This window comes from Centrocercus urophasianus, unplaced genomic scaffold (genome assembly GCF_019232065.1).
Source record: "Centrocercus urophasianus isolate 14NV4802_14NV808 unplaced genomic scaffold, USGS_Curo_1.0 seq_16, whole genome shotgun sequence".
Classification (NCBI taxonomy): Eukaryota; Metazoa; Chordata; class Aves; order Galliformes; family Phasianidae; genus Centrocercus; species Centrocercus urophasianus.
The window spans coordinates 17526131-17547767 of record NW_024884711.1 but is presented as its reverse complement, the minus strand read 5'-3'; the positions used below and the strand labels follow the sequence as shown (position 1 = coordinate 17547767).

The 21637-nt window shown below is 41.1% G+C and overlaps 1 protein-coding gene across 6 annotated transcripts in view; it reads right to left on the bottom strand.

Annotated features, from left to right (window-relative positions):
- The window catches only part of FAM126A (family with sequence similarity 126 member A), a 36514-nt gene extending 19393 nt beyond the window's left edge, over positions 1-17121 (bottom strand). For 2 of the 6 annotated variants that reach the window (XM_042816609.1, XM_042816612.1), the window contains exons 1-2: positions 17000-17114; positions 1887-1966 (exon numbers count right to left, since the gene is read on the bottom strand). In XM_042816609.1, the coding sequence (XP_042672543.1) occupies positions 1887-1937 (51 nt within the window). In that variant the 5' untranslated portion in view covers positions 1938-1966; positions 17000-17114. Of the gene's footprint in view, positions 1-1886; positions 1967-3701; positions 3888-5376; positions 5775-16999 lie in introns of those variants that run through there. The other 4 variants (XM_042816613.1, XM_042816614.1, XM_042816610.1 and 1 more) reach the window with 4 other exon arrangements.
- Positions 17122-21637: the final 4516 nt, after the last annotated feature.

The window sequence follows — 21637 nt, the reverse complement described above, 5'->3', positions numbered from 1 at the left end:
AAGAGGTTAAAAAGCTAATCTCTTTGACAATCCTTCGGAAGCTGCACCTCTAAACTTATTATTCATAGCTCCTACAGTACTACATTTCTGCAGCCCTACAAAGGAAATCATATCCCATTATAAAGACAGGAAAACAGATATCTAGCTGGACCAGGACAAAAATCTGTACTCACATAAGTTCCAGCCCATATTCAGAACAGCAAGATCACACCACACTGTCAGTATCGGGAGGAGAAACAAAAAATACAACAAAAAGCCAGTACCAAAGTTTGAAAAGAAATCCAGCAGAACTTCAGAAATGCCAGCTAGCAGTTTCTGGGGTTTAGCCTGTGTGTGTGCATCCAATTTTCAATTTCTGTTGTAAAAATTTTCCAGTTATTCAGCAGCAAGATTACTGAACACCATGCTGAGGACTCCCAAGACATTTCAACAACAGCAAGAGCCATCCAAGGAGTTACTCAAGACAAAGTCTAACACAAAGAAATTAGGCTGATCTAGAATCCACTTGGGTCCAAAATGGAGGTATGCTGCATTTTCTTCTAGTCACAACATTCTTAAAAGTCTTTAATTTCAGCATCTTACTGATACACATACAGCGTGTGAACCTTCCAGTCAGGGTGTTTCAAGAGCACAGTTTGACCATGATTACAAGATATGGTTTAGTAAACTAGGGTTATAATCCTAAACTTTTCTTTCTAGCGATTAAGCTTGCAAAAGTATTGTGCTTTGTTACAAAGCATACATAACAGAGACATGTTCCACTTTTTGGTTGTTAGCAGACCAGAGAGTGCAACTTAATAAAAGGGAGCTGTATGATTCATCCCTCCCTGAAGGTAGGAACCATTAGCTGTGCCACAAAATTCCTATCAACAGAAACAGAATAGAAAACACTGAATCAGAATATTGTAAGAAAGATGCTACTTCCACTTGCTCCTTACTTCTTTCAAGTTACATAAACAACATTTACACAACAATAAAGTGCTGGGCAAGCTTAGCAAACTCGTTGTGAAGTAACAGAAAATCTTGGCTTCATAACATAAGATACAGACAAGCTAGTTTTAAGGAAGCCAATATTTCTATCTGCTGTTGCGTTTGCCAGATAAAGGCCTGAAGACATAGAAAACTGACAATTCTTTACTTCAAAGTTGTCTTTACTGCTGGTAGAGTGAACGCTCTGGAAATAAAAAAAAAAAAATAAATGTGGCTTCACTTGTTAAACCCAAACATTTTTTCCTGGGGTAAAGACAGACAGAGATAATGCATGATATCCACTTCCTGCTTTCAGATCTTTCCTTCCATAGCATTTGCCCCTCTCAGAGTCAGAACTGACCTCACATACTGACAGCACAATGACTGAGAAATGCCATCTGCAAGGAACACACCTGGACATCTGACTGTAAGTAAGTGCTCTGAAAAAATAAGCAATCAGAACTACAGCACATGATGGAAGTTCAGCAAGTTCAACAGGTAAAGTGATCAGCAGCTATCACAGCATCTATCACACAGCACTGAATTTCTAATAATAAAACTTAAAGAAGCTACACCAGCAAGAATGAGCATGAATAACTCACTCATGTAGCCCATAAAAAGGTAAATGAAAGGAAAAAAATCAAAAGCCTGAGATTTGGGGTACAACACTATAGCCTGCAGTACATTTTTTGCCATAGGCCACTGAAGATTATTTCCTGGATCAGGAAGTAGGCAATCCCAAAGAAGACAATGAAAAAAAGACATCTATCAAGTTGATAGTTGTACACATCAGATTACCTTAAAATCCAAGGTTGCTAATCATCTTCATTTTCTACAAAAGTCACACACTCTTGCATTCGAGTCCAGCAGCAATTCAGATACCACAGGTTAAGTGTCTGATGGTGTGTTATTATTACCTTGAACTCCGATAACCACTCCTCCACAAGCCCAGTATCCACAGCTAACATCTTCCAACATCCGTTCCAAAACCTTCTGCCTGAAAGAATGTGCAAACAGTCTGTAAGAACTGTGCAATCACTGCATTAAATACATGATTAGATGAAGTTCCTGCAAATACTTAAGGAATCTCATCATGCTTTTACTCATTAACATTTCACATGCTGACACACTTTGAACTTTTATTCCACTTTGCTTTTGCAAGCTGCTGGAAGCATTAAGCATGAGTCGTCAGATACAGCAGTTTAATAAATCCCAAATACGTACTGCGTGGGAAGCTCAGCAAGTCAAAGATTTGCAGAAGGGGCATTTTGGAAACAGAAAATATTACCTTCTCAATTTCTATTTATTTTTCAGCTTACAGAAAGAGAGAAAACTATAGGAATTCACTGAATAGGAATTACTGTCCAAGCTTTTTCTAAACAACTGTTTTCTTAACTTGGAGAAGGACACTGAAAGTATGATGAAAACCTTTCAATCCACCTCTATCACTACAGCTGAAAGACAAGACAACGAGCCTGCAGCCTCAGCATGAAGCCCAAGGTAGAATTCCTTGCCTAATTCCTCAGTCAGAGCACGGGCAGCGGTACTCAGATGAATACAAAAGATGCAAAGTGGCTTTTGAAACTCATCCCTTATTTTCCCTTAATTTATTTAAAAAACATCTCACAACAAATGCTCTTTGGAACAGTTTATTCTGAAGCTAAGGGCAGCATTCCATTAAGATAAAAAACTACTAAAAGCATGCTGTGGAGGGTGCCCTAGGCATACTTCATTATTCTACATTAACTTACCAAACTGAGATCATGTATATCAAACAATGACAAATACTCATCTCAGGAGAAAATTAACAGTTACTTGAAGAAACATTCAGACATGAGTGAGATACCTTATCAGACTGTTCCAGTTTAAAATTAAGTTCTGATATCCAAGTATGGGAGTATATGAGAAGTTAAAACAAGGAAAGAGGGGAAGAATTGTCTCATAACATAAATAAATTTCAAGAATTGAAGAATTAAGAAAAGAACCAAGCATGATAATGGTGAGAGCTGTAAGGCCGTAAGGCCTCCAGTAAAAAGGAGGAAAAAGTTGTTTAAAAGAGGTTTCACTTAAAAAGAGAAGTACTGGAATCTTTTAAGGTTTGTAAGAGAATAACTATCCAACATATACTGCAAAAGCAGTACAACGGGACAGGCTATCTAGAAACTTTTTGTGTCACATTCACACAAAACAACAGCATAGCACAGATAATGCCAAAGGAAAGGGAGAAGGCAAGGAGGGGAACAGACGACCAGCTTAGTCACTACTTGAAGTCACGAGTTCTTAACAATCCAAAATTCAATAAAGAGGCACAATGAAAATGAGATCCATTTTAAATGACCGTGAGGCACAGCTATGATCTTTATGAACCCGCATCAGAAAGACCCAGTGCATACCACAAAACCCACTAAGAAGACAGTTCCTTCTTTCTCTCATTCAGAGAAGAAACTCTTCTGGAAGAAAGCATAAGAAAGGTTTGTTTCTGGTTTTGAAACTAGTCAGGTTTGGGTTTTGCTTTCTCTTTTAAGTGACGACTGAAAAACAGTTCACTGTAGTTAGAATACTGACACAGCTAGCATAAGCAAAAAACAAGAACTCACAGCATTACTGGGAAAGAATTTAGCCTGGGAAATCAACAGTCTGGTCAGGGTAAGAAATCTAAGCTCTTACTGAAAACAGCTAGTGCAGGTAGCTGCTCCAGAAAGACAAGAGAGGAAATCACAAAGGAAACTCACCTAGCTAAATATCAGCTCTTTCTGACCAGCTCTGATGATCTCTGAAGGTGTCATGAAGATATGGATTAGTAGCCTCTGAATCAAATCAGGTTTCTGTGCCAAACCCTGATGCAAAAGTGTAGTTTTCATGATAACACCACTGTGTGCTAACAAACACAAAGGCTAGACCGACTGCAATTCCTGAACCAACAGCCTCATCGTTTCCTACAGTCACATCTGCCAGCCCTACTTTTATTCCTGTGAAGGCAGACAAAGGCTTCTGCAATGCCTTATGTTTCAGCAGGGCTGAATAGTAACCATTCTTTACTGAGCCTCATCTATAGCATAAATGCTTGCACTAATATTGACTTCTGCATCCAGGATTCCTGGATACTCCAGTTCATGGCTGACACCAAGTTTATGGTTTATTACACACGCAGTATAAAATTTTTTCTTTTTTACCCATTTATGTTGATCTATCAAATGTTATTTTCAGACTGAACACTTCCAGAGAACACAAAATTTATTTGACCAGTGAAAATAATAAGAGCATCTTTGCCTGGCACTATCCACTGGGCTAAAAATGACACTTCAAGACTTAATGACATTGTATTTGAAGGTAAGTCTTTTTGTTGGTGTGTCAGGCACAAGCATAGGCTATAGAAAACTGAACTAAAAGAAAAAGGAAGCATTTTTGCTGATTGTGTCACAGAAAATGCAGACTGTACTTATTTTATCTTGATGCATTAATAAAAAAGTCACACCCTTCTAAACAAATGTTTTAAACTTAAGCACACATGCATCTACAGCAATACACTCACAAGTGTCACAGATAAAACCTAATTGTCTACTCGTTTTCCTTGAAGACAAATATTATGATTACTTATTAGGCTGATGTCCCCAGAAGGAAGAAGCACCAATTTTATACAGCAAGTATGAAACTGGTGCAAGTATTTAAACAAGCAGACAACCTGCTGTTTTGCTGAGGATTGCCAAGTTTTGCACTAGCTGGATAGACCATGCTGGTCTTCAGCAATGACAGATTTGGCAAACATGTACTGAGATTGCTCTAAAAGGACTGACAAATTTAACAGTGCAAGTTTTTCTTAGCACTAGACACATATTTTCTTAGTTTGTGCCACACACAAAGCAAAGCAACTTTAGAAGACTTATTCATTGCAAGTCTTACCACATTACTTCCCACTTGTCACATGATGAAAACAAGCATAAGTACAGCAGCCCAGATAACATACAGCAGATTTAACTGTTTATGTTAGACCTGCGAGTTGAAAGCATTTTGGAGTACCTTCCACAAGACTTTCACCTGCATTAGCAGCAAGAAATAGGATTTATACTAAATAATAAGTAACAAACAAGCTTGGCTAGTAGAACACTTTTGTCAAACAAGCATACGTAAAACCATATAGACATTACTAATCTCTAACATTAGAACCCTGTGCCACTTGAGCACTAATATCAACAAGAAAAGATTCTAACTCTAATTCTAACATTGAAAGTCTGCAATCCATTTTGACATAGTTTGGTATGTTCCCAAGCAATAAGCTGAGTAAGAGCAACAAATTGATCTTATTCTGTTCTAATACTGTAAGAAAACTCTCCTTTGATAGGAGATGGCAATTTTTGCTTTGTTTCAGGATAAATAGTGAATCTAGAATAAGATATAAAATAAGCTTACCTGAGAAAAGCCAAGTCTTGTTTGGAAAGGTCTCTACAAATGTCTATGAAGACCCTTTGGTGTCAGGAACTTACTGCTTCAGTAACAGGCAGGGAGAAGTTGCTATGCACCAAGCTGGTGGAGGGCAAGCCAAGATCAATGAAAATATATTCTCTGGCAAATCTACAGACAGATTCATCTACTCAAATGACTTCAATTTTCTGTATCAGTCACTCAAAAGTTTTTCTTCACGTTTTAATATCAAATGATGGCCTTAAATGAAATCAGACAACAGACACGCAGGCTGTTCTCAACAAATAAAGAAGAAAATCTCACAATAGATGGCTTTCCTATTTTTTTAAACCTGCCCAGCCTTTGGAGAATTTATCCACAGGATGTGTGTGCGTGTGTGAATGAACTCTGGATAAAGTACAAGGAGGCTGGACTTGGATGAAGAATGAACACTTGAGTTCAGAAGTGACCTTCTGGAATCACAGTGTGAGGCATTTGATAGCGGAAAAAAACAAAACCAGGATCCAAAAACTGATCATGTCCCATCCTTTGGGAACTGCTGGAAGAGGAGGAAAAGCATCGACTGTGCCCTTACCTAATCTGAAAAGCATCTATTTGGAAGTTTGTACACTTGCTAAGTAGCAGGTTTTTTTCGGTATTCAGTTAAACAGAACTACAGGAAATACATTGCAAAACATAATGATTTTTTTTAATCAACTACCAGCCAAATTTGTGAACTCAACTCGGAAAAGTAACAAAACAAAATTCTGAGCATTCTTTTACAATGCACCAGTCCCATAAGAAACCAAGTCCCTGGTACACGTTAATTTCTTTTTTATGTAGTTCATTTTCAGAAGAAGGGAACATCCCACTAGTACTCAACATTTTTGGGTGGGGAGAAATTTTTGGTCAGCTCTGTATATTACGTCAAGTTCACTTAAGGATTACAGTCTATACTTGGAGCTCGCATTACTAAGCCCTTTTCTATCCCAGCTCATTACACAGACAAAGACAAAACCTTGGTAGGCCTCAGAAGAGAACACAGCACTCAAGAAAGTGTATCTTTAACTAAATCAGCAATGAAGCAAACTTATTTTGTGTGTTAACGCGTGACTAATGCATACTCTAGCAATACAGTGATCTATTCATTAATTATGAAATTTCAGACACTGTCAAACTATCATCTTAAAACAGATTCTCACAGTTGCAGTAGTGGATAGCAAATTACTCAAAGTCTGTCAAGAAAAGAAACCAATGCTGCTCCGGGCTTTGAAAACCACTTTGGAACGTTCTAAAAACCACAAAGGCCAGGTCTGACTTCTCGACACTTTTCAAACTTGCACAAAGAGGAAGAAACAAAAAAACCCATTGTACTGTGCCTGAAACAGTCACATGCTCAACGCATAGAACGCTCATAGACTCAGCATCAAATATTCTCTTGTAATTGCTGCCTTCGTTGTGAAAGCAGGCATTGTCAACAGGACAGCTAAAGGTGCTCCAAGTGTCACTGACACAGGCTCAAACAAACTCCTAAAACGACAAGAGACAGCCATTTAGCTGCTTCTAATATGATAACTAACAAGTGCTAAGGCTCAGAACAGAAGGAGTTTCCAAAAACAACGCCAAGGAAGCATGTACTGATTCCCAGGCCAGAGTACATTAAGTTTACATAAACGCACAGAAAAAGCCCGGATGCATCCAGGGAAGAAGAAACCATCAGCAGCCACTAAATGTAGGAACACATCCTCTAGTTCAGAAAGTCCATGTCAGAAGCTAATCCCCAAGAAGCTGACTACTCATCTAGCTTTCCCTATCACCACATGCCTGGCCTTCCTGTCTAGGAGCCTATTAACAGCATTAGACAAACCAGCTTCAGAAATTCTAGTTTGACTCAGTGTGGTCAATACCTCAGTTATCTTCACCACTGCAGCACCAAACCCACGCCAGCACTCAGCTTGTTTCCAGTGTGTTTGGTTTTTGTTGTTTCCTGTAAAGGTTACAGAACCTGAAGAGCTGAAAATGCAATGAATGTGAATTTCATGAACTGTTCTCCAGTCTTGTGCCTTTTTTCTCCTCTGGCACCCAGTCCATCAGCACAAGAAGCCTTACTTGAAGCTAATATTATAGATCAGAGAACAACAGCTTTGAAATGTCAGTGCTATTGTCCCATGACAGACTTAAATAAGATTACCTGATCTTGCGCTCATATGCTTCTTAAATGGCGCACTGTTGAAATATGTGAATGTTTGGCACTCACAGATAATGAAAAAAATAATTATACTGAAGCAAGAAAGCATACAGTAGACTGCACAGAAATGACAGAAAGCTGCCTCAGATGCATTTGTTTCTTATGTTAAGGATACAGCACCACAGAATGCTGACACTATGCTGCCCAAAAACCTACACACAAGTACTGGGTGTATAAACTACAACTCACCCTTCTACAACCCTCAAATTCTGTAAACACAGCTGGAAGCAACAATTGAGGTCACAATGCCATTTCTCAGGCTGGCCACAGGTGACCCAAACCAGTTCTGGAGAAAGCTCTCTATAGTCTTGAGCAGTGGTTGGGTCCCTTAAGCATGTGCTGTAACAGATTTTTATTCTGATCTTTGACTCCTGGCAATTACATTCGCTTTGATTTCTGATTAGAGAGCAACAATTATAAACCACCTTTGTACACAACCAACTTTGTACTTGCCCTCTACCAGGCAGAAGATAACTCTTCAAACACAACCAGATGACTCATTCCAGCTAAATAAATCATGATAGAGAAGAAAGATTTAATATTGATACAGTCCCTTGAATTTATACAAGCCACAGTAAGTCACATTTAAACTGTTAAAGCTACACAAAAGCAACCCTCATAGTACAGTACCAAACTGGAGTAAAATTAAGTAACTTCTATAGCCTGATTACTTTTTTTTTTAGTCCTACTTTACCATTTCTTCATTGCTGCCTTCTGCAAAAAAGCACACCTTAAACAAAACCATTGTCCTCATGACCACAGCATCAGCCAAACCAGCCACAGTAAGCCAGTTTACCCTAATTACATGCCATTCTCCAGCTTGTAGATGCCCTACTCTGTTACACTTGAGGATATACTGCAAATGAAAGTTTTCCAGTGAACTGTAATAAAGCAATACCTCCATGCATTATAGGAAAGTAAAGCAAGAGCTATCACTTTCAAAACAGTTGTTCTGAGCAACCTAAATATACTTACTTCCTCTTTTGTCCTGTTCCACGCAAACACTGTTCTTCAATCTCTTAAAAAAAGCAAATATAAACAACCCAGCCTCAGACAAAATAAGAAAACTGGTTGAAAAATCTTGCCTTAAACTACGTCCGTACTTATTGTGACTTAATAGAGTTATCAGTTTCACATACATAAGGAAAACTCAAAGTAATAACTACATGAATCACAAGGAAAGAGAGTTTAAACTAAGGCAATGTTAAAGGGAGTACAATCAAAAGCTCAACCAAACATTTGAACTAACAAAGAGAATTATGTGAAAGGGAACAGTGTGCTAATACCACTGAAGTCACCTAATCCATACTGGTTTTCCAGGTTTTGCTCCAGTCAGAAAATTTCACAATATTAAAATAAAGGTATTGTCTTTACTCTCTGAAAGAATTGAAAAGCTTTAGAAAAAGTTACATGCTTTTCTTACGTGTCAGCATTGCTGTATCTTATGTCAAGAAGCACAGTACACAACCCAGGGCTCTCACCACCTCTGTAAGGGAACACGGTGCTGCAGAAGTTGTCCACTTCCAAGAATTCTGCACACAACTCAAAACAAAGCAAAGCTACTGTTCTCACAGGACCTCTTTCCCCTAAGCCCAAAGAACACAACACCATGCTGAAGCCAGGAGGTACCCCTGAAACCCTACAACAAATTCAAAATGGTGAAATAGAACAAACTGTGCAGAGAGAATGATCACGTTGCAGCTTTTGTTTCAGTGCCACGTGCAAGCTTGGAACCACCAACCAAAAACCTTAACAAGAACACTAATCATTATTATGCTAGCAATGCCATGACCTCCAGTTACCTTCTCTGCATCATCAAATTTCAGTTTTATTGTAGTTTCCCTTTACTAACAGTTGCTCATTTCATCTAGCTGTTTGTAAAGTCTGTTTGTTGCTAATTTTAAAAACAAGTTTTCCTTCCTGTGAAAACTGTAAGTCACTTCCAATTAGTTCCTTTGTAAGAGATCAAAAAGAAAGGTGTCAGGTAATTCAGCAGTTGGGAAAAGACTGTCCGTGTAATGAGCGAATAAGCAGATGCTGCACAACAGCTTGAGCATGACCTAAAAAGCACGCAGAGTACTGAGCAGAGGCTGTGCTCAGCATCAACTGTTAAAGGCACAATTCCAACACCTTCTAGCATAACAGCTAGTTATGAAAGAAGAAAGCTAGAGAAAGCAGAAGAGTGTATCTAGCAAAGAGTTAAGCAGTGGCTCTTGCCAACAGACTCAGCTCACAAAGGGGCAGCAATCAGAGGAAGCTTTTCACCTACTGCTTTTCAGTAGCAACCTTAAGAATGCAACACTTGGCCAAAACCTCTTGGCTCTCCTTTCTCAGAGCACAGTTTCAGGAGATTTGCCCATTTCCAACTCCAGTCTGGGTAGCTACTGCTTGCCTAATTTGAAAGGCAGAAATGCCTGCCTCCAGACCGACAGAAGCCATACACAAGTTACAGGAAGCTGCATTTTCCAAAAGAGAGGTACATCAACACTGAAAATAATCTTAGAACTTTGTTTGCTTGAAGTGGTATTTCTAGAAGTAGTGATCAGTACGTTAGTGTTCGGTTACAAATTCAGAGCCCTATTCTGGAGCACAGACTTCAGGACTCAGTCTAATAAATATGTCTGCAGCCTGAAAACAAAGCAGTCAAAATTTGTTTCTATAGTAATCTCAACTCGAGGGACTTCAACTTGTAAACAGAATGCACTAAATCAAGTTCCAAGAGGCAAATGAAAAATCATTTGAACTGCTGAGGCGATTATGACAACGCATGAAATTGGTCATTGACTGCACACAGATTTGGGACACAGTGGACTCAAATGAACCAGGGCAGAACAACATCAGGACAGCTTAATGGCCCTAGGAAGCAAAAGGTTATGTTCATGAACACTGTCAAACCCACAGCAAAGAGGAGTTGCAATGAAGCAAAAGCAAAGCAAGCTATCCCACGAGAGGAAATGATAGATAACAAAATGAAAATAAATCAGTGACTGGCCACTCTTCCAACAGTATGGCATTGTTTTCAAGGAGAGAGAGAGGTATAATTGCTCAATGTAAAAGGACTGTACTCCCATCATCGAAAATGAGCAACAACATTTGAGGAACCTCTTAAAGGGTAAATGTGGTATCAGCTGGTTCCTGTTGGTTTCATCATCCACTTAACTTCCTATTCACATTTTTCAAGTCTTCAGTTTACTGTGCAAGCAGAGACTTCATGTAAGGGTTTCTCCTCCCTCTGACGTCAAGCAAACTCACACCCTACAGAGTTACTAAATTTATATGGGACTTTGGCTTCACCACACTGAAAAGCAGTTATAAATGGTTAAGTGATTTAGCTCGTGTCACTTTATTTCATGGGAACAAAGCTGGACTATCATTGAACTGCTTTACTAAAATAGGGCAAAGCATCTAGGACATTTTTAAATACCACTGAAACAGGAATGAATCAAAGATTTTGATTAATTCCTTAAGGAATAAATGTGTATGTATATGGAGCTGCACAGCTCAGAAATCTTTCCCAGTTTGGCTACGTTTCTGGTGGAAAATCCTTACTGGGTTTTCCCAATACATTGACAGCTTGCCAGTACCAACAGTTTGGCATATCAGTCAAAATAACCATTACAGCCTAATAAGACCTTGGTAATCATTGCTAATGCTTTGGAGACTCATCATTTTGACGCAAGACAAAAAGGGTCATATTAAAAATGCATACACAAAAAAAAAGGCAGCAAACAAATTAAAGTTAGCAGGGATTTCATCACGTTGGAGACTGACTGAGTAGATTACCAAGTGCTGCAAGAGCAGTTCTGCTGTATTTGCACAAACAACTGAAAAAGCAACACAATTTGAAATCAAGTCTATAAAGTATCTTGACCGAGTTCAACCAATCCTAGCTGAAAACAGAATTCAGATACTTCAAACTGCATCATTAATTACACTGCCTAACAGATGTTTCCTTTGATTGTGTTTCACTACGTGTGGTGACAAAAGTGATTGTCTGAAACACAGTGCTTCATGACAGCACAACAACAGTGTGGTGAAAATACCTGCCATTTACAGGAATTACGTGAAATGCTGCTGAGATAATAGGGGGAGAGAGACAGCTTGATTTTTTATTTCTCCTATAAACTTCACAGTTAAATGTAAAACACATTTTCTTCAGGAAGAGAGAAATTGGTAAATACCATACCAGTGCTCACAAAGCTGTGCGAGCAGATGTACAGAATTACTTTCAAAAAGCCATCACATGCTTCTCTGGCTGCAATGGCAATACAGCTCAGAGGGGGAAAAAAAGGCAGGAACCTCTTACTCTTTCTCAGTCTGATATAGAGAATAAATACAACTGGCAGTGGGAAAGATGAGGAAAGACTACAGCCTAAAAGCACGGCATGAAACAGCTAAACAACCTGAAGAGAGGCAATAAGAAAGGTATTATCTTAACCAAGTAGGCAGTAAGTGGCTCAGCTCAGTGCTACTAACCACAAACTGGACAGCAGTCAGAATGACACCGCCAAAATGCAGTGTGAAGTTACCGTAAGGAACATTAAATTGTTGCTCCAGTACTAAGCACCAAGAGCTATGGAAGTCCCTTCTAACACAAAATACATGAAATTGCAGTCTGACTTTACAATCTATTTCACCTCTGGAAGAGAACTGCATAAATTCCTTTAGCCAGCAGGCACAGAAAAAAATCTTATTGTGGAACAAAGTTTCCAATTCTGTACCTGAACATCCTATAAAGACACAGAGGGGTAATGGTAATATAGCATACTAGCATGCCTTACAGAACAGACTGTTTGAAAACATGCAAATATCCCAAGATTGAGAGATGACATATGGCAATAAGAGCTATTAGAGATTTTTAATAGTAGGTCAACTTAAAGCTTTCTCAGATTCTAGTCATTTCCTTCAATACAGGGAATACATCAGGATTAAAAAATTAAAATCACAAAACAATTGTATTTAGGTTTGAGAAGAGGATTCAAGTATTTGAAAACAAAGCACAGTGATATAGTACAGCCCTGTCCATTAACCAGGTACCCACGAAGACCTTCTGTTATCCAACACAAGCTAACATACAACACTCAGACTGCTAGACAGCTTAATTGGTATCAGACTTAATTCTCTAACTCCAATCAAAAATCTTCCCACAAGAATCTATACTGTTTTGCACAAAGTACACATTCCAAGTGCAGTGGGCTGCTTCTCCACTTTTCTAAAAGAAAAAATAATAATAATAATTGAAATAAATACAGTAATAGCACTGAATTGTGGTGTTTAGTGCTAACAAAAATATTAAGGTTGTATGCACTATTCAGCAGCTTGAATGAACACCTTGCTGGAGCTTTATTCATCCAGCGCAAACAGCAGGAAACTTAAGGAGACAGCATGGCTTGAAGCACTCAAGTGAGTTAATTAGTATCCAGTGCAGCTTCAGACCATGCCATGCTACTTTTAATTAAAGGTTAGCTTCCAAACAGAAAAAAAAAGTAACCAAAAGCAAAGGATATCTTATCTCTTACTTAAGAGAGCTGTCTTCAACAGCTATCAGAAGAACTCGAAACACACAAAGCTTCTGTCACTAAATTTAGAATAGGAGTACTTACTCCAATCAGGATGGAAAGCAGATACTCTGACCTGTGCATCAGCCATGGGTATGTCCTCACTGTTCAGCTACTATTGCTTTTACCTACACGTCTTTGCTGTGCTCCGTTTGCTGGGCAGCGTTTCTTCTCACCCACAGTTAGAGACAGCAGAACATAAACGTGTATCTGTTTTGGAGAGATAACCTATTTCCAATCTCCCTCTCAACAGCCAGGTGATATGCAACTGTATCTTCCGCAACACTGACCATTTAAAATAGGGTAAAAAATGTTTTTGTGCATCTCCTCATTCTTCATTGCATTCTCCACAGACAAGAGCGATGATTACTGAGAACATATCTGCATTCCACACACCTTATTGATTCCAATTCTAATAAATAACACTCCTGGTAACAACTGTTGGTTGAGCACACATTACACTGCACCATTCAGAAATTACACTGAGGCCTTATAAACAGAGTCCTTCATCACACCGCATCAAGTGTGGCACCATTCTCCTGTTTCTTCCACTGCAATGAGATCGGGCTGCATTCAGGCTATTTCAGCACTCACCCAGGCTGTCAGTCACGTTACTTTCACTCATAGCTCTCCAGTTGTTACCAAAGCATGCAAGTTCACGTGGGGATGCATCTAAAGAAATCACTGCTACAAGTCGCCTTAGCAGCCTAAGCCAACACGCTATTTTTATTCGGCTGCTCTTAAGCCTAGGCCTAATTAGGAAAAGGACTTCACAAAAGTTTTGCCAGATGTACATGCAAACACTACATACCCCACATTCTCTTATGTGCTCCAGTTCAGAGCTAGTATTGTGGGGGGGCTCTGCCAGATGCTTTTTTATCCAAACCAGAATTGCTTGAGTATTCAAGCCAGCAAAATTCTAACACTAATTTTGGTGGAACCCTAATGATGTACAGCAAGAACTGATGCAGAAACAAAACTCTCAGCTTCAGAGAAAACTTTTTCTTGAATTTCACCAATGTTTTCAAAAAACACCACATATTTTAAGTGCCAGTTACTTCTAAAGATAAACCTGAGAGCATTCAGAAACACTTCATCTTAAAAGCACGTGAGCCCACTTAACGTAACCTGTATGTTATAAAGATAGGGGAGATTTTGGTCCATGCAGGAGCTAGGAATGTATTTTAATAACATGCAGAGCTTGAGTGCCCTAGAAGCTTCCAACGTGGCCCTGCAGCCTTGACAAGCAATAAAATCATTTTTCCATACCTGAGTACTTACTTTCCCTTCAACCACACTGACCTGACACAGATTTCAGACTCCATCCCGACACTACTCTGCTATTGCCTTCCAAGACTATCTCACAAAGCATTTCAAATACACTAACCCAACTTAAGTTCCTAATTGATTTATGCTAATAAAACAGTGCTTTAATTCTAACACGTTCTCTGCTCTCAAACGTGCATGTGGCATCCCAACATTTCATGCTGGTGATTGAGACCAGTGAATGTCCAAAAGGCTTTTTTTTTTTTTCTTTTTTTTTTTTTAAATTACATGGATTTAAAGAAAAAATAGCATACCTACAGTTCTACTTAGGCTTCGGATGTTGGAGCCTTTCAGATACTCCCACAATGAAACAGACCAGCATTAGCAAATCAAAAGCTTGTCATAACCTTGTCCTCATGCAAATTATGAGATTACAGTATACCATTAAGAACCTTCACATATGTCCTATCATAACTAAACCAAGACAAGAAGAAGTACTGCATACAGAATGCAAGTTTAAGCACATCCTATCTTCATAGGACCACACAAGAAGTCTGGGAGGTTACACACAAGCCACTCTCATGATCAAGCTCATAAGAAGATCAATACACATTTGCATGGCCTTCCGTTTGGCTTTAGTTTTTTAAGCATAAGAGTTTTGGACTCGATATCTCTTAACCTCAAAGACGACAGCATACACACAGTAAAGGTCACATCATCAGGCTTCTCATTTCCTGTACAGTGGGACAGGATCTCCTGCTTAAACTTCGTGACTATTACTTCTGGAAGACTGACTACTTGATACCTGTACTATTGTATATATCAGAGGTGGAGATTACATGTGTGTTAACAAAGCTACCTGCACCAACCCCACAGCAGACTGAAGTATAAGCTTTGTACTCAATCTCACATTTGCTAGATGGGAGGCATGCCAGTTCATGCTGAGAGGGCATTTGCCTAAATGAAGGCTTGGGAATGAAACCTGGTGATCCAGCTAACGGATTTAAAGTCTAAGCTGTCCCTGATAGAGGCTTTGTGCTTTTGCAGAGCACGCAGGTGATCTCTGTAAGTATTTAAGACCTACTGCATTTTAATACTATCAACATTTAAGCTTCATTCAACTTCCATTTGGAAGCTTCAAATTTACAGAGCACTCCACTGGCTACTAGTGTCAAAGGAAAGCTTGGAAACTGTGACTTTCCTCTTACAAATCATGCACAGCCTGCAGACTGTGCATCTTCTACACAAACTGAAGCAAACAACAGTGTCAAGTTGGGTCAAAAAATGTGTATTTATTTTCTAATTAAATTAGTCAACATTTGAAAATTAATAGCAAGAAAGTAAATCCCCAGAAGGAATGAGGTCGTTTTCACTTTGCACACATTACTCATAGGTTAGAGGGAACCTAATACTTACCATCAGGTAAGCATTAATGAAAAAGCATTTATTGACATGAACATAAGGGGAAATATCAAGATATTTGCGGGGGCTTTTTGGCATTCAAAATAGCACATTAGCATATACTAAGAAACAGACCAACTCTGTGGCTTACTATCAGGCTTGACACAGCCAGAACATCTGCGTCAGTAGGAAGGCTCACAGCTTAGTGCCAGCCCCATTGTGTTGAGTAAAATACAGATGACACACAGCATTTACAGGGCCTAGCCTGGCAATATGTTCTGCACATGCTTGTTTGCAATACAAGTCTTTACAAATTAGGATTTGAGTGACTTAACTATCTGGCTATGTCTGTGAACACGTCTACCATGGACTTACACTCGTGAAAAAGAACACTCCTATTCATAAATCTATGGCAGAAGCTTGGCATGATTATCCTCATGAAAGCCTTCTTCCCTGTGAGAAGTATTCAGAATAGATAGTACCTTAAGACAGCTCAACACTGTCAGGAAGTAAAATTAATAGATCATCCAAAGCAAGACTGCCACTCCTCAGAAGTGGCACCCTTCTGCTCATCAAAAAGATCATCACTGAGCTTTGCATCTCAAAAGTATTTTTATGTCGTCACCTTAGTCAGAAGATACATCCCAGAACAAAGCTGGATGGATTCAACTCAGGAGTACATCACTACTACCTAAAGTACCACACCGATAAAAAGTAAAATCGATTGTTTGTTAACTTGACCGTGTTTGGCTTTTCGAACAGAAAATTACTTGTTGGAAGAAGACAACAAAGGTAGGGCACCACCAGCGAGAAAGACATTCTGTGAGAAGCACAAGCTTCTAAAAAGGTGCTTTGTAGCATCTAAATGCATTCTCGGAGGCAACAACCGCAGACAACTCTTTCAGAGGCAATGAAAGCCCAACACTGACGTTGCCCTGTACTTCCCACCGTCCAGCGGCGTCTTACCGCTTTTAAAAGAAGCCCTAATCGCCTTTCGGGATAGCGGCGATCAGAAGCACCGCGGCACCGCCTCGCTTTCCCCGCAGCCGTCAGCACACGCGGCGCCGGACGAGGGGCCGCGATTCAGCGCGCGCCAAGTTCAGCGGCGAAGCCCGCAGGAGCGCGGCCGCCCCGCAGGCAGCCGGCACTTCCTACTCACCGACCGCAACCGCAGGCTCTCGGCGACGAGAACTGCTGCCGCCGCCTCTCACATCCCCGGCCGGGCACGCCGAAGTCGACGCGGCGATAGAGATCCCTTAACAATAAGGCAGAAGAGCGGCGTGAGGAGCGACGCGTGGGTAGCGCGCGGATCCGCTCTCCCCCGAGCAGCGGCGCAGCCCGCAGCCGTGCCCCGCGCGGGGCAGCCCCTTTGTCTCTCTGCCCGCCGTCTCCTCGAGGCGGAGAGAGCCCGCCCGATGCCCGCGGCCGGCCCAGCGGAGCCCCTCCGCCCCGCCCGGCCCCGCCCGGCCGCTAACGAAAAGGAGAAGGAAGAGGAGAAGGCGCGCGGGACCGCCGGGCTCCCCTCAGCCTCAGCCGCCGTTAGTTATCCAACGGCCGCCACCGTCCCACGCGGCGCCCAGGGCTGCCGGCGCCCCGCGCGGCGTTCAAAAGTTGGCCCGGCGGCAGCGAGCGGCTACTCACGCTCAGCCCGCCCGCCCGCCCCGCGGCGCCTTCGCCGCCGCTCACGGACTCCCTCGCCTGCGGGGAGCGACGGCGCTGAGGGCGGGCGCCGGCGGGCGGGCACCGCCCGAGCGGCCACTGCCTGGCGGCGACGGCGACCAATGGGCGAGAGCAGCGCGGTGACGCCAGCCAATGGGGAGGCAGAGCGGAGCGGACGGGCGCCCGCGCCCTCCTCTCTCCCAGCGGGTGGCACCGCCCCTAAAGGAGGGCGGGGCGGAAGACCCGCGGGGCTGCGAGGGCGCCTGGGGGGGCGGGCGGCGCCGCGGCCTCTCGCAGGCGCGGGGCGGCGGGGGGCTGAGCGCGCGTTCTCTGCTGCGCTAAGCCGGAGTGACTCAGGCCGCGGGCAGCCGCCGACCTCACCGAGGAAGCGGCATTCGGGAGAAGAATGCCACCGGGACGCCGGAACCCCGAGCTGGGTGTCCGGCTGCGCAGCGCCGGCACCGGCCCTGGAGCCGCGAGAAGCCCCGGCGGGAGCACGAGGTGCTGGGCGTGTCCCTGTGCCCGGGGCTCGTGCTGCGTTCAGCGCTCTCGGGGCTGTGGCATCCTCGCCACTCCACGGCCTTTCTCAGCTATGAACGCTTTTGCCTTTTCTTCACTTTCGGCCGCTTTTTACTGTCTTAAGCCTCGGACCGCTCCGAAGAATTCACTTAAAATAAATCCGAATGCAGTATAATTCTCTACTTTTTGTTTCAATTGTAGCACAGTTTTTTTTATATATATATATATATATATATTAATTTTTGCATGTTACAGAGTTTCTTTGCAGGCACGCTTTGAGGATTAAGTTTCAATAATCCTCAGAAGCACATGCTTGTGATAAGCTCCAGAATTAATAAAGATTAAATTAATCAGTAATCTAATTGCAGTGTGGTGAGACTGCAGCGCCTGGTCAGTGTCAAATGCTGCTCACTGACAGAGCCCACACAGCACTCAGTGCTGCCGGGTATCCTCTGTGTGTCTTCCGTATCATCTTAATGCATTGACAATGAAATATATAGGTTATTTTCAAGGCTCTTTTATAATACAAAGACAAAAAGACTGTTTTCAGAACATAAATGCCTTTCTTAACTCCTTTCTCTTTGTGTTACTCCTACTGTTTTCATGGTCTAAATTCATTCTGGCATCAGTTTCTATAACAGTGGATAGAAAGGTCTGAAAAGAAAGATGGAATTGATTCCAACAAAGGTGTGAGAGAGCTTTGTCACTGTACTACAGCATGATGAAGAGACAATTAAATGACAATCTCAGAAACAACTGAATAGAATGAAAAGTATGCTTTTTCTTAACCTCTGAAAGAACATTTGAATCTTTTCCCTTCTATGTATCGTCAAGTAACAGAGTGCTTTTCCCCAACTTTCTGCTAACAACAGTGCAGGTGTAAGGTCCCATCAGAACACTTTCTATCTATTCCTAAGACCCTCATGGTTTCTGTGACTGTACAGTCAATGGATATAAAGATGCTATAATTATGAAATAAACAAGTGTTTGGCAAAGCAGATTATAATAACCAAAAGAGAACAGATAGAAAGCTTACCCACATCCTGGACTCACTACAAAGCTCCAGTAGGATCACCAGAAGAGATCCATCCCCCCTGGCAGTCAGCTCTTAAATGGGTCTAGGAGAGGCACAGCCAGGCTCCACCCCTTCCAGCAGCACAGGTGAATTGCCTTCAGCTGTACTCCCAGGGCTGACTCAGTGCTTGCCTCAGGTGATCAATCAGAGGTTCAGGCCGTGACTCAGCAGTTCCCATACAGTGACCAATGAACAGCCAAACCAATTCACCTCATCATGAAGATAACCAAGTGAAAAACAGTCTGTTTTAAAAACAGGATTCTGTTTCCAGACCTGGTTTCATGCTCAGTCCTGCAGATCTGGGAGCAGCATGCGATGTTGCAATGCAAAAGGAGCTTAAAACCCAGTTTGTTAGCCTGTATCCTCAGACCTGGCATGCATACAGCATCAGGAAGGGGAGTGGGTACTGCTGGGAGCACCACATCCCAGTGCTGATGAGGGCTGTGACACAGCTGACATACCAAATGACCCTGTTAGTTGCAGGAAATGCAGCAAGGTCATGCTGTCATTAGTTATTAATGGTACTGATGTGTAACAGCTCTAGCAATTAGTAAAATTAATGAATCGTGCACAAAAGGCAAAGAATTCACATACAGCATATGAGATACGCTGACAGTTCTGCAACTTCAAGTCACGTTATCTAAATAAAACAGTTCAGCTGGCATTCATTCAGCATATTTTAATACTTCTACTTAAATTATTGTAGTGCTTCAGGCATTCTTATGACATAAGCCTTAAATACTTCAAATGCTCCAAACTGCAGTACATCTTCCCTTCAGTAATTGTTGATAATTCTGTGCACACACATCCCATTTTACTTCCTTTTAACCTTATGCTTGTAGCAACTTTTTTTCCCCTCCCATTAAAAATCTATTTCAAGTTGTCCTCTCATGGGAGGGCTACAGAGCATCTAAACTTTTGTTCCACTTCCCCAGCTGTCAGGGCAGCTCAGTGTTGTTTCAGAGAGGTTTTCCAGGAAGCAGTTTTCTTTAGATTTCATAAAGTATTCTCATCGCTCAGGAAAATAGTTTGAAACGTAAAGGTTCAGCCCATCTTTGCTATTTTTTGTGTGTGCTTTTCATTGTAAGTTCTTATATTTAGATTGGAAGCTATAATGGAGTTGTTTGCCTCTTCAAAAATAGAAACCCTCGATAAGTGAATACGTAACTGTAATCTCCATCATATGACCATGTTTTTAAAGCACAATTCAGTGTTTAAAGAAAACAGCACATCTGGACATTGGGAAAAAAACAGCAGATATTTCCAGTCATCTGAGCTGAAACAAAATCTGTAGCTGTAAGACATTGAGACAGGCACTGTTTAGGGACAGAGATAGAACTGCAGGAGCAGCCCTCTGTCCTAGCCTTGCTGTGGTTGCTCTCTGTTAGCACCTTTGCAGAGCAATCCAATTTCAGTCAGGGTGGAACAATGCTCACTTCAGAATGAACAGCATCTTAATCTTGATTAGAAAATCAGCTAACATTGTCAATGATATCCAAAACTTGCTCTGCTAAGGAGCCTCTAATTGCGACCATGAGCAAGCACCAGGTCATCCTTCAAATCAATACAGCTGTAGGAGTTTGGTAACAAACACAGAGCACTCTGTAGGCTCCTGGTGTGATGTTCTCCTTGAAAACAGTTCTAGTAGCTACATGTTAAAAGTAACTACATGTTAAAAGCCTGAAAGAAAAAAATATAGTAGTAATATTGCAGGCTTAAGAATTAAAAAAAAAAAAACAACACTGATCTTCTGAAATCCCCTTTCAAAAGGAAATAAACCAACAACACTTTCTATAGAACGCAAATTCTGCTATTTTTATTTTAGGAAACAACTGACTGACGGTTTATTTTGACAGTGTCAGACATTCAGCTTTGACGTACAGTTTTCTTCTTAATATTCTAGCTTTAACCACAAATAAAATATTTTGATAGCTTTTTCCTGAAAACATAAATGAAACTTCTCTGCTCCTACAAGAAGTTTCATCAAATTCATGTTTTGACAGAAATTTGCTGTAACAGAAAGCTCTATACCAGATCTTCTGGGAAAGTGAAAAATCATTAACATCTGTTTGATTCAAACATTGAAGATCTGAGTCTCCAACTTTTCATATTATTGCAAAACCTTTCAAAGAAAAATGCTCAAGAAAGAAGGCCTCTATAAACATCGCAGTGATCAAGTGGCTGAATACAATCATTTTCAATACTCACAGCCATACAGTCTAGGCTTCAGGTGGTCCTGTGGCGGGCCAGGAGATAGACTCAATGATCCTTATGGGCCCTTTGCAGTCTTCAGGATGTTCTGATTCTATGATTTTAGTACAACCTCAGATTAAGAAAGTGATACATTGGCACAGAATTTCAAAAATGCCTTTACATTATTAAGCATGCTAAGTTTCACTCACTCAAAATAATAAACAGTTTTATCTTATGATTTTTACTGACCTGAAGTCCTGCAGGCAACCTGCAGTTCTCCACAGGTTTCCTTTTTAGCTTTCCTAGAATCAATTTCCACTACTACACTTCAATTTGCTGATATTCAAGAGA